Source organism: Leucopleurus acutus (assembly GCF_964270905.1).
Source record: "Leucopleurus acutus genome assembly, chromosome: 4".
Lineage (NCBI taxonomy): Eukaryota > Metazoa > Chordata > Mammalia > Artiodactyla > Delphinidae > Leucopleurus > Leucopleurus acutus.
This window is the reverse complement of record NC_139146.1, coordinates 140,070,478-140,084,685: the sequence shown is the minus strand read 5'-3', so window position 1 is coordinate 140,084,685 and position 14,208 is coordinate 140,070,478. Positions and strand designations below refer to the sequence as shown.

General features: G+C 39.1%; 1 protein-coding gene across 1 annotated transcript in view; it reads left to right on the top strand.

Annotated features, from left to right (window-relative positions):
• The window catches only part of MTTP (microsomal triglyceride transfer protein), a 45,946-nt gene that overhangs the window by 26,756 nt on the left and 4,982 nt on the right, over positions 1-14,208 (top strand). The window contains exons 11-16 of the mRNA XM_082837837.1: positions 1,865-2,077; positions 4,219-4,430; positions 6,578-6,675; positions 6,782-6,903; positions 8,259-8,486; positions 13,805-13,929. Of these exons, the coding sequence (XP_082693963.1) occupies positions 1,865-2,077; positions 4,219-4,430; positions 6,578-6,675; positions 6,782-6,903; positions 8,259-8,486; positions 13,805-13,929 (998 nt within the window). The remainder of the gene's footprint in view (positions 1-1,864; positions 2,078-4,218; positions 4,431-6,577; positions 6,676-6,781; positions 6,904-8,258; positions 8,487-13,804; positions 13,930-14,208) is intronic.

Sequence of the window (14,208 nt, the reverse complement as noted above, 5' to 3'; positions counted from 1 at the left end):
TGATTCATTTGCTCAATCCTAAAACATGTACAAAATAATTTTGGAATTGTTACACCAACGTCATTACAAAAACCAAACTGACTTAAATAAAGTTCAAGACTTCATCACAGTCTTTTTGACCTTAGAATATATTTCACTAAAGGTATACAGTCAGAGGACTATGTTCAAACATTGTTTGGATTAATTCTTTTTTATTCTCTTCTGTTTAGTTATGTTATTACTCTGATATACATTCATGTTCATTTGCTTCTGTTTGAAATCAATTTTAGCCACCTTTCATCCTTGTTGACTTCATTTTATTTCTTGAACATATGGAATAGTAACATGATTCAAAAGTCAGGACTTTATTTGAAAAGTATTCTCAAAGAGGTCTCATTCCCTTTCCTACTCTTCCACCCATTCTCACCTACCTTTTCTATGTAAGCAGTATCATTAGTTTTAGGTTCTCCTTTCTGTTTCTTTTTGCAACAGTAAGCAGATGTACACACACATTTTATTTCTTTTTTCTTGCTCAAAATATAGCCTTCTATATACACTCTCTTGCATCTTCTTTTTTCCACTTAACAACATACCTTGGAAATCACCCCATGCTGGTTCACAGAGATCTTCCTCCTTCCTTTTACAACTGCCTAGTACTCTATTGTGTGTTAAACTGAGGCACAACAGTTTATTCTCCCATGTATGGTTATTAGGTGGTTTCCACTATTTTTACTATTACAAATAATGCTTAAATGAATAATCTTAGGCACACTTTCTCTTAATTTTGGAGATATAGCTTCAGGGCCAGGGTATTGGATCAAAATGCAGATTTGTTAGATTTTGCCAAATTATCTTCCATGGGAATTGTAGCATTTTATGCTTCCACCTGAATACCTATTTCCCTGTAGGCTCAATAACAATGTATGTTGTTAAACTTTTGTATTTTTAAAGATCAATCTGGTAGTTGAGAAATGGTATTTCTTTAATTACATTTGAAGTTTAGCATCTTCATTCTCTTTGGGGGCCTTTTATATCTTCCCTACCCCCTTCTCTCCCATGGTGTGTGTGTGTGTGCGTGTGTGTGTGTGCACGTGTGTGTGTACCTGCAGCCTGGTTTCAGAGTTTATAAATCCTATAGATGAATTAGATCTTAGGAACCTTTACTTTACAGATGATACTGAAGCCCCTAAAACATACGTAGCAGCAAAGGTAAAATAAGAACCTAGATGTCCCAATTTCTAATTTGCTTTTCCATTAAACTGTTAACTTGCTAGTTCATAGTTTCTAGGCCAGAAAACTAAAAGGCCTTTTCTGATTAAAGAATATGTTTGAAAAGTACCTAGCAAAGTACATGCTACATAAAAGGCATTCAAGGGATGTTTTTTGAACAGTATGTCAGCATTAATCAAATTTGGAATCAAGTGGAAACAAGCACTTTTTAAACATTTAGAACAAGACCTTACAGTTGAGTGCTAAGTGCTTTCACCGAAGTTGTTACTAAGGAAAAGGTGTGTGCCACCGTTTAGGCACCATCTAACCATTATTTTAGAATTTCAGTGAATGGGCAGTTTTAGGAATAATCGATCACAAGGGAATTTTAAAAATGACTTTATGCATTCAGAATGTGTTTAAAAGTAAATATGCCCATTATTAATTATACTCATTGCTTCTTAATATGTTAATGTATGTATTTTTTAAAAAAAACAATACCACCTTTATCAAGCTTTACTTGTTCATTTTCATTGTGTGCCTCAGTCAGGCAACCAGTGTAAAACTTTCTAAAACCTTAGGCTGTTATCCTGGACACAAGAGTGAAGCTGATCTTACCCAAGCTTTGTTTAATATATGGTTATGCATATGTCTGATGTAGAATGTGATTTTTTAGGGAGTGGTAGAAGCCAAGAAGTTAATCTTGGGAGGACTTGAAAAAGCAGAAAAAAAGGAGGACAAAATGATGTACCTGCTGGCTCTGAAGAATGCCCGGCTTCCGGAAGGCATCCCACTCCTTCTGAAGTACGCGGAGACAGGAGAGGGGTCTATCAGCCACCTCGCCACCACCACTCTCCAGAGATATGATGCCCCTTTCATAACTGATGAGGTAAATTCTCCAAGAATGTTTGCAACATTCACAAAAGGAAAAAAGCATGCCTAATCACAAGTCAGATGCAAACTTCTCTGAAGTCACCCTATTTTTTTTTCCAAACTAGCAATCTCTCTTTGCTGTTAGAAATAACCCTTAAATTGGATTTAAGGCTCTTCTGAAGCAGCCTCACATTTTGAATAGATAATGTCCTATATCCTGAAGCATAAATATTGAAGCACATTCTCTTGTTTTATCACCAAAGGTAATAGATAATGCTAAGATATAGGAAGTCAAGAGTGTGAAAGGAAGATAAGGCAAGGGGAGCTGAATCTAAAGCTAAAAGACGAGAAACGGTCAGGCAGAAGAAAGGATATGTGTGTTGGATAGAATACGAGAAAGAAGTGGGAGTCTTTCAAGCAGGGGAAGCATATGGGTGAAGACCCACAAATGGGAAAGAGGGTGGAATATTCCAGGAAAAGAAATAAGTCCAGAATGACTGATACATGAAAAGTTAGGGAAAACATCTCTGCAATATGGTTATGCAGCCTGTACTTGAATGTTTCTGGTGACTAGAAGTTCAATATTTCACAAGACTTCTTCGTTATTGGACAACTCACACTGTCCGATTTTTTTGCTCATATCAAGGTGATATCTTCCTTCCCGTGACTAACACTTATTTGTCTTAGTTTGGCTTCCCCTCCGGCAGGAGAATTCTACAAGTATTCGAATAGAGGCAAAGTCCTCTCTCCTTTTGGGTACCAATGCCAGTTCCTTCAGCAATTCCCTGTTAAATATGATTTCAAAGTATCTTCCCCAGGATGAATTCTTATTGTCAAGTGGTCTTCTTAAAATTAATATCAAAATTCAATAAAGTACTCCAAATGATAATAAAAAAAAAGAAACAAATTCTTTTCTGAAATATCTTTACTTCCACAAGTTTTAAGATGCTCTTAAATTTTTTGACACTGGAATAACCTGGCTTAAGTACTACCATGTTGGTTCCTACAGCTGCATTTTCAGGAAGCCATCCCAGCTATACTTTTTTTTAGGGTAGAGAATGTTTATAAAGTGTAAGATAAACTGCCTGCTGAGAATGATGTTCCCGGTTTGCAACTATGTTTTGTATCACAGTTGATAAGCTGCAAAGTGTGGTAATTAGGGTCATGAGTTTTTGACATAGACAGACCAACATATGGATTCTGGCTCTGTCCTTTCCTAGTTGTTTTTGCTTAGGTGATTCTTAATTCCTATATACCTGACAACAAAGCTCAACATTTGCAGGAGATAGAAAAAGACAGAGGAAAGTAGAACTGAAAGAAATATTTATAAATGCCTAGTACAGAACCCCAAGCACTGCATATTGTTAGGCAATGCTAGTGACCAATGAAATTATTTGTTGCCGCAGAATGTAATTATTTTGGCAAATTTTCTTTTGTGTTAATGTTTTGTTAAAAGAAGAAAATCCTCTAATATGACTTATGGACTTTAGATGATAATGATGTATCAATATAGATTCATCAAATGTAACAAATGTACCACTGAGATGCAGGATGTTATACAGGAGGAGGTTGTATGTTGGGGGGAGAGGGGAGGCATGTGGAGCACGAGGTATATAGGAATTCTATACTTTAAGCTTAATTTTGCTGTGAACCTAAAATTGCTCTAAAAAATAAAAAGTCTATTAATTAAAAAGAAGAAGGGAAAATTCTGAGGTACCTCATTGTAAGGAAATGTAAGTTCATATAGCCATCTCTCTCCAGAGCCCCTTTGCCATGTGGCAGTAGTGTCTTTGAAAATTCTGTGGTTGTTAGGGAATACCATGATATGCTGCAATAACAAACAAGACTCAAAAATCTCAGCTTCTCATCCACTCTATGGCTAAAGTAGGTAAAAGAAAATGTGGCCCTGAGCTCACTACCGTAGTAGAAGAGAGAGAGGAATAAGATACACCAGCTCTTAACTGCGTTGGCCCAGAAGTTACCCACAGTGATTCCGTTCATGGTCCATTAGCCAGAACTATGACCCCAACAGAAGTGCAAAAGAATATGGGAAATATTGGAACACATGTCTATTTTATGAGCGTTAACTCTTCCTGCCCGATATCAATTTAAAAAATCTAGATGTGCACTAACTAAGCTTGAACATCTTACGAACAGGTGAAGAAGACTATGAACAGGATATACCACCAGAATCATAAAGTTCATGAAAAGACTGTGCGCACTACTGCAGCTGCCATCATTTTAAATAACAATCCATCCTACATGGAAGTAAAAAACATCCTCCTCTCTATTGGGGAGCTTCCCAAAGAAATGAATAAATACATGCTCTCCATTGTCCAAGACATCCTACGTTTTGAAACGCCTGCAAGGTATGAAGCAGTGCCCCGTCTCTGCTTATCGAAGCTTATTTGTATATTGATGTGGTACATGTGTGGCTAATAATAATGGTGTGGTCTTTATGCTGGGTTATGTTGCATAAAACCAGAGAGTTTGCCAAAACTATTTGGAGGGCCAGATTAAACAACTTCACGTTGGCACTGTGATTTGGAACTCTGGGTATGATTTTTTTACTCTAGGTCTCCCGTTCGGTCTGGTAACATCATATTGCCAAATGTTAGCAATGTTTTAAAATCCAACTGTATTTTCAGTAGGATTATTTTTATAACTAGCATCATAAAATGAGGTAGGTTCCCACCAAATGGTCTTTCATCTTAACTTTCCAAATGTTAGGAATCTTTGAAGCCTCGTTTATCACAGGTTAAATGAATTTACCATTTGAGTTTAAAACCTCAGACAAGACCCATGTTTTAGGACTATTCAAAGTACGAAGTATGAAATCAGCAGACTTCACTGCTCTCAGTTACTCATTGGAATCATCTTCCTTCCAGTTCCCAAGTCTCTTCTCCCAAATTCACTGCTGTCCCTTTTCCTCACTGAAATCAGAGGGCCAGGGAAGGAAGCTCCATTTCCCCTGAGTTACATGCCGAGCACTGCCTTCAGGAAGGATCATGTTTGCGTGTTCCCAGTTGAAAAGGGAAACAGACATGGGGGGAGGGTGGGAAATAGGAGAAAGGAAATGGAAAAAAAGGCAGTAAAGATCGAAGGAAAGAAACAGGGAGTAAGACTGAAGGGAAAAGAAACAGGAGGAGTAAGTACAGACAGGAGCAGGGCAAGTAAGGAAGCAGGGGGAAGCAGATCAGAGATGCAGAAAAGAAACAAATTCTCTCTGCAGCCATGTGTACCTGGTCAAATGCATTTGATTTCTCCTTCTATTGCTTTGCTTTTGTGAGACTCTGTGGGGGAGATCCTGGGTGTATTTGCTGCCATTGTCTTGTGAACCTAGTGATTCAGGGGACAGTAAAGAGGAGGCAGCAGAGTAGAGAGCAGCCTGGGAAACATGAGGAAGCCATCGCGAACACGGCAGGTCAGATTCTCAAAACTGAAAGCATCAGAGTTGGAAGGGACTTGAGAGGGCCCCTCGCTTGCTATCTCTCTCCAGTGAGGGGGTCTAGTCTCCTGGTAGGTGGTGTCCAGACTTTGCTTGCACCTCTCCAGTGGTGGGAGGGTCACCACCTCTGAGGGAACTTGTGTCATCATTTAGAGACTCTCTCCATTACTGCTTTGCATAACTGAAATCTTCTATTGGCCCAGATTTTATTCCTGAAGCAAAGTGGAAGAGATCTAATCATTCAGCCACATGCAGGCCCTTTGAATATTTGAGGACTACTCTTCATCTTTCCTTTTTCAGGCTAAAATCTTATAATCTAGTGATACTGGGGGAAAAACCTATAAGATAACCATTCTTCCTCTCAGTGATGTTCTACCTCAGAACTAGGTCCAGATTTCTTTGGCTGGTTATTTTGATTTCGTTTTTGCTGAGTTGTTATAATTTTATTATTACTGATATGATTAGTGTTAAGTAGTCAGGAATGGAAATATCTCAACACTAATTAGTTAAGTAGATAAAATAGAGGCATGGGGTCAGGTTTAAGACTTACTTTAGAGGAGACTATTGGCTTTTACTGAGATGTTTCTTTAAGTGAAACCTACACAAATATAGAAGAAATTCCTGGGAATTTGCTGTTATATATCATTAGCCAGTGATAACATTAGAGGGTGTAGGAAAACATTTAAAGAAATATTGGGCAACTCTCCAGTTTGGTACAACTTTCCTTAAAAGTACCTACTATTTAACAATAGAACCACGATGATTCAAAGAACATGTGTTTTCCACTCCTGAGGTGTGTCCATCAGTCAGCTTAAGCCATCTCATAGCTGGCTGAACTCGCCTTGCTGTCATTTTGATACCAAACTGAATTTCAAATATCCGAGGAATGGAGGGGAAAGCCCTCATCCTGATGCTGGTACTCCAGCTGGCGCCTCCCCAGTTTTGGAGTGGCATGAGGAAAATTTGGCCCCCTCTTTTTTTCCACTGAGGATTTGGGTTCTTTCCAAATCTGACCTGGGAAACAGCCATTACCATGAATGTGCAGCTTTTTCCTTTTACGTGTTACAGCAAAATGGTCCGTCGAGTTCTGAAGGAAATGTTTGCTCATAATTATGACCGTTTCTCCAAGAGTGGATCCTCTTCTGCCTATACTGGCTACATAGAACGTACGTAACCCAAAAAGGGGTTCTCCCTCCCTGCTCCGTCCCCTGCTCGGTATTGCTGGAACTGTTGTTAAATTACAGGGTTTTTTTTTTTTTTTTTTGTCCTTAGGTAGTCCCCATTCGGCATCTACTTACAGTCTTGACATTCTTTACTCTGGTTCTGGCATTCTAAGGAGAAGTAACCTGAACATCTTTCAGTACGTTAGGAAAAATCCTCTTCATAGTATTCAGGTATCTCATGTTTCATTAATTTTGCTTATTAAAGTATGTAAGAGGTTAGTGTGCAGTAAAATAAAATATATACTAATGATAACACTATAGAACGCATAAATTAATGGTGGATCTATCATCATCTGCAAGAGGCTGTATGGTTTACAGTCCCAGAGAGAGTTTCAAACATGAACTTGAAAACTTATGTGTTTTGAGTCACTGGACTTGCCAAACATCCATAGTTTTTTCAAAGGTACACATAGTCACAAAATTGAAGTCATGCCAGTATTTCTCATGTATGTTTTAAAAACTGTTTTTATCCATAGATATATTCCTTGGAGCTCCAGATATTTAGTTATAGAATATATTTCCTTGGTGTTTCTATGAAGAGACCGATTCCCCATAATAAAAGCTTTCATGATAGAATGTGGTTCTCCAAAGAGTCAATCTATATTTTTTCAATATTGCTAAGAGAGAAAAGAATAAAGTGTAGGCATTTGACAACTGGCTGACTTCCATCCCTTTAGTTTTACCCCAAATGTGGTGACAATCTCTAAAGGCTTCCTAATTGTGAAATATACTTTCTTTATAGTTTTTATGCATATCAAACTATAGCCTTCTCAATAAGCTCATTTAAGCTTTAAAAATGATGCAATGTATATAAACTTGAGTTCTTATCAACATTGTATTACTACACCTTTGGTAGGAATCTAGTTAGGATACTATGCTTTCTGTCCTGAGGAATCACCATCTGTTTTCTGATATGCATTCTGAAATGCCAAATGCCCAGTGGCTAAGGTGCTGGGTGTGGAGGACAGAGAATCTGTAGGATTCCTGTGTGTGGCAGAGATCAGGATGTGAGGCTCCTCATAGCGTTCATCATCTTTTCTTTTACTGGAGGAAGTTTTATGTGGAAAGGTGTGAGTCATGGCTTAGAGAGTTCCACATCCTCTCGTAGGGCAGACTGTCCCAACACTTCTCCGCCTCTTTTTAGGGGCTCTACAAGATAGCCGATCCACCATGTACGACAGTTCTGCAGAGACTGAGTCTCTAGGATGACGCCATTAAATGGAAAGCTCATGGTCATTGCAGTCAGACAGAAGGGGTTTGAGACTTACCTCTGCCATTTGAGCTTTTTTTTTTTGGCCTCATCTGCAAAATGGATACAATCATATGAACCTCAAAGGGTGGCTGTGAGGATTAAATGAAGAAAACGAACTCATATTCAGTCCTGGAGTTGTTTTTGTTTTGTTTTTGCCTAGCAACTGCAAATGTTTGAGTTTTTGACCCCCGGGAAAGTTCTAGTTGTCAGCTCATCATCACGTACAGAACAGGCATGGAGCTAGTGTCATGAATGCTATATCCATTTTCTCTAGGTGGTCATTGAAGCCCAAGGACTGGAGACCTTAATTGCAGCCACTCCCGATGAAGGAGAGGAGAACCTTGACTCCTATGCTGGCTTGTCAGCCCTCCTCTTTGATGTTCAGCTCAGACCTGTCACTTTTTTCAACGGATACAGTGATTTGATGGCCAAAATGCTGTCAGCAACTAGCGACCCTATGAGTGTGGTGAAAGGACTTATTCTGCTAATAGATCATTCCCAGGTAATTCATTCTGCAACTGTTTACTGAATGTACCAGGCATGCTTTAAATGTACTCCATGGTTGGAGGATACAAGACAAAGTTCCACCCACCTTGGAACTCACATTCAAAGCATTTGAACCTCTTGGTATTATAGCCCTTTCTCTTTTGCTACAGGTAAATGTGTTTTCTTTTGTCTGTATTATCTGATTAAGTCATCTTTTCACTGTTGAGGCAAAAGAAGAAGTACTCAACATAATATGAATATAATATAATGTCATTTATATCTCCATAGAACTAAAAGGTGGGGGTGGGGGGTAACCGATGTGAACAGAGACAAGAAATTATGGAGAAAATAACCTAGGATTCAACAGAGAAGAGATGGCCTTATCTCTTCACTTGGCTTTCCTTGGCACAAGGGCTTAGATGATATTTTTTTCTGAAGGCAAGAGCTAAACTACATGGCTTCATACTTACTGATGACATTTGTCACGACAACAATGGTAAGATCCAAATAGTGCATCATTCCTGCCAAGTTCGTAGAGACACAAGCAACCACTGACACCAACCACACGTTTAATGGAGACTCTGCCCCAAATTCTCATGTTCACAGAAGCTTACAAAGGTTCACTCATTGTTAAAGAGTAGGATTACTTTCATTCACTTGACCTGCATTCTTCAGAATAGTTTTCAGTTTGCTTCACCCCTAAATCTTACATTACTGTACTAAGGTACAACAATACTATATTCTGTGTGGTAAGATTTAGGTGACCAGGTGACTGTGAGATGGGAGTGGGCTGCCTCATGGAATTTTTTGAGAAACAGAAAAGGGTTAATCTGAATAACCTTTGAGTTTGAGTGTTTGATGCTTAAAATTTTTTTCTTTAATGGCTTGACATTTCCTGCCTTACTAAGCATAGCAATATAAAAATGGAATATTTGCTAAAAAAGGATCTTATGGGAACTCCTTAAAGTGATCACTTGCACTCTGATTTATATTTATTAAATTAAAATTTAAAATTTACAGACTATAGGACTTGCTTGGGAAGTTTGCTTTTGTGGTTTAATAAATTCATAAGTAATAGCCTAGTTTTGACTTTTGCCTTCACTACTTACTTTCTGTGTGTTCTTGGGCGGTTACTTAATAGCTTTAAACCAGGATTTGCTACTCATAAAGTGAGGCATCTGGAACAGATGATTCACAGTTTTTATCAGCTTTGTTCTTTGCCGGATAATTTGAGGATCTTGATTTGTTGGATTCTGGTTATGAAATCATAGATTTTAAGATCTGGGAGTGACCTTAAATATCAGATTTACTAAAACTCCACCAAAACATCATTGGTTGAAACCAAATGCTAATTCCCTATCTTTATTATTCCTCATAACAGTTCAGGATAGCTGTATATAACAAAAGAAGCCAGTTTGGGGTAGCTTAACCAAATCGTTTGATTTTTATCATGTTACAAGTATTCGGAAGTAGGTAATCCAGGATTGATATGGAAACCCTAAGATATTGTTAGGATCCAGACTCGTTTTCCTCAGGTTGGCCATCTTTACTTGTGGTTTTCAACCTCATGCTTGTCACCTCATGATTATCACATGGCTGCTGCACTTCCAGCACTAATTCCTCATTCCAGGAAGGAAGAGAGAAGGGTAAGGTGCAGCAGAGTCTGAGACTCTTTTTCAAGAACTGTCCTGCAAGGACTATTTCTACAAAAGATAAGCATCTACAAAAAGAAGTCCTTTTTTATTGACCCAAACTATGCCATATGGATATCTCTAGCTGCAAGAGAAGCTAGTAAATATAGTTTTTCAATGGTTGTATTGACACTCTGAACAAAACTGTGTTTCTGTTAATATGAATGGAAAGAAGGACAACCAGCAATGCATTTCATGCCCCTTAATCCTCAAAGTCACAGAAGAAAAATTGTTCTCAAATTATATTATAATTTTATACTGCATTTTTCCATTGAAGTATTACCTCTGGAGAGATGTATTCTTAATGAAAGAATCTCTGAAGAAGGCATAAGAGTGCTGAGAAAGTAGTCCACATTTTAAGATGCAGGAATAATAACAGTTCAGTACCACCTGTACGTACTCACCTACCCAACAGCAATGCCTAATAGTCTGAATGGGGGTATAAATCTTGATGCAAAGATAAGTAATAACCTAGGTCAGGGTTGGCAAACTTTTATGTAAAGGGCAGAAAGTAAATAGTTCAGGCTCTGTGAGACATATGGTCTCTGTTGAGCTACTCAACTCTGCCATTGTAGAGTGAAAATAGCCATAAGTGATATATTAACATATGAGCGTGGCAGTGTTCCAATAAAGTTTTATTTACAAAAATAGCCAGTGGGCGAGATTTGCCTGCGGGCCATAGTTTGCCAACCCCTGATCTAGATTTATCTTGCATGATTTTTGTCTTCATTAAGCTAGGGCACTGCAGGCATATTCTAAGAGAAAGATCTTCCCTTAGTTATTGAACATAGCCCAATGCCAGTGTAATTTAGATTGGAGTATTTGGCAGATCTGGGTTTATTATACAAATATGCTGGTTGAGTCTCCCTGGCTCTGCAGAGCACTCCAGTAATGCCATCCTAGCTTCAGGGGCACATACCACTCTAGGTCAAGTGCTGACATTGAAGGAAATGTTGGCAGTGGATGACCGGTCACAAACGCCAGGGCAGATGGAATTACTCTGTGCTTACTCTCTCGCTCTCTTTTTGCAGCTAACTGGATTACTCTTCAGAGGAGGATGTCTGATAAAGTCAGATTAACAGGGGGATCCTCTTTAGCCAGCAAAGAACATATTTTCCTGAATGGGAGCAATGGGATGAGTTGTCAAAATATCAGTGTCTGAGCTGTAAGAAACACATTTAGGCCCAAAAGTAAAAGATCAAAGGGGTCACATTAGCTACAAATACAAAGCTCCAGTATCTTCTTCTTCTGGTTCATAAACAAGAATTTAAATAAATATGTCCTCTTGGTGACACAAGGACATAAGCCTATGCTTTATCTTGTTTGCAATATTTCTCAGAACAGGCTTCCTTGCACACTAGGAGACAAATGACAGTTATGATTTCCTGCTAGCTATGCATGTATGGTAGTAGAAAAGTCTCCCCATGAGAGACAGTCTGGGTATTCATTCGAGCTCCACATGCAGCCTCCAAGCCTAATTTTTCTTTTCAGTCTTCAGATATAATGCCCACCATGGAAGATTTGTATGAGAATTAAATGAGATAAAAAATGTAGAGCTTTGGGGGCACAGTAGGTGCTCAAAAGCTGTTAGTTCTACTTATTTGACACCCCTCAAAAATTAGAACCACTGCACTATGTGGTTTAGTCCCTTTCATGAAGGAAAGAGTGGTTTGTCCTTCTACAGGGGTCAGTGGTCTGTCCTTCTATTGCAGGCGGGGGGGGGGGGGAAACAAATTCCTCTGTGACTATGCATAAGAATTCTTCCACGATCCCTTTGCAGGAGAGAAGTGGAATATTCCCGGAAAGCCAAGGCACTCCTCAAAACCCACACTGCAGTGGAAATGCTCTCTCCCCACAAAAGGCACCTTGTTTAATAGCTGTGAAATGTTCTTTTCCATGGCAGTTGGTGTGTTTTGACATCCACGTAATGTATGGCCAGTGGGAAGGCTAAAGTCCACATCACAGACCTCTGCCGAGTTAGGTGGACTAAGAAGATTATAGTTTTCAAATGGGGAATAGAGAATATGATCCAAATAAGGAAGTACTTTTGAGGCAGGGCATACAATAGGGCCAATTTGGAAACAATGACAGTAACAGTGCAAGTGCAGAACTCACATCTTGGTTCTGCAGTTCATGGGCATAGGTTACAATTGGGACATGATTATCGTGGTTTTCTCAGGATAATTTGTCTTCCTTCATATCAGTTATGATGCCTGAGGTAACCCCTGCATCCCACCACCACCACATTTTGTTCTGGACCTAATGTAGCAGTAAGTATCCTTAGGGCTGTCTCCTAATATGGCCTGAGCTCTGTGTTGAGAATCTCATGCTTTCGTCCAAGTGTCTTTCAGACTGAAGGTAGTTTCATGCCACAATCAGACTTTTCTAGTAAACCAAGTTCTACGATTGAGATTTCTCGCCACATTTTTTTGAAAGTTGGAGAAAATTCAGGGAGATCAGTGATCAACACAGTACTTTCTAGGAAGTGAAATTGCGGCATTAATAGTTGGTGAAAGCATGGCTTATTTGGTCTGAATAGGGCAGTTACGTAAAGAAGTGAGTCACGCTGCCAGTTGCTGTGGACCTAAGATCTTTGGAGGAATATCAAAATTAAAGGTACTGAGCCTTTTTCCCAGAACTGTTATCATTTCAAACACTGTCCCAAGGCAATCTGATTCCAATCCAGCTGGAGAATTTTTCAGCCAACATCACCCCATCTAATGTACATAGAATTGCAAGACTTAAAGGGTAAATGCTGGCAAACAGCATAAAACAATGGTTTCCAGACAACTACAAAATTACTGAGGACGGACTATGTTCGTAAACGAGTACTGTCCCTCTGGAATATGCCATGGAGTTCATGTTGGTCCTGTTTGTTATTTTGGTGTCATTCCAAATGTCAAACAATAGTGTGTTATGGCTTAGTTAAGTCGCCTTGCCTTACTTTCCTAGCTTTCCTTTCCTAGGCAATTCCTGGAACTTGTATACTGCACCGGCAGTTTTGATCCTGCCTTTCATTTACCAGCAGGATGCAGTTTACTATATTTGACACAGCACCTAACTACAGAAGTGGTAAAGGACTTCAAGAGATCATCTATCCCAAAGCCTCACCCTCCACTCCAAAGCCACACTAGATTTCTGACGGATATGCTTTCATTTTCCCTGATCTTATGGTTCTCAAATTTAGGTGCAACAGAAGCACATGAGGGCTTATTAAAACACAGAGTTCTGGGCACCACCCTCAGAGTTTCTAATTCAGTAGGTATGGGGCTTCCGTTCCTAACAAGTTCCCTGGATGCTCATGTTATTTGTCAGGGAACCACACTTTGAGAACCATTGCCCCTCCCAAAGTGAGACAAAGATTGAAAGAAAGCACCCTTGTCAATTGACACTTCGCTTCTTTAGTATTGTAATTGACTAAATAATTTAGCAAATCAATAATCTACTTCCGTGATCAAGGTTAGGATGTGTTTCCAAGCCTAGAGAAAGACTTCAGTGTTAACACAACTCAAATGGTATTACCTACAGCCGGAGGTTGAATGTGCCTTTGGAAAGGGGCTGGCTACATTGTGCCCCTCCCCCTCCCCTCCTCCTTCTTCTAATTCTTCTTCTTCTCACTGTTATTCTATATTTTTGTTTCTAGGAGCTTCAGTTGCAATCTGGACTGAAGGCAAATATGGATGTGCAGGGTGGTCTGGCTATTGATATTTCAGGTTCAATGGAGTTTAGCCTGTGGTATCGTGAGTCTAAGACCCGAGTGAAAAATCGGTAAGCATATGTAAAGAACCACAGAGATAAAGTTTTTTTAAATTTTATTGAAATATAGTTGATTTACAATGTTGAGTTAATTTCTGCTGTGCAGCAAAGTGATTCAGTTATACATATATATAGTTCTTTTCCGTATTCTTTTCCATTATGGTTTATCACAAGATATTGAATATACTGTGCTATGCAATAGGACCTTGTTGTTTATCCATTCTCTATATAATCTTTGCATCTGCTAATCCCAGACTCCCAGTCCACCCCTCCCCCACCCCCTCTCCCTCT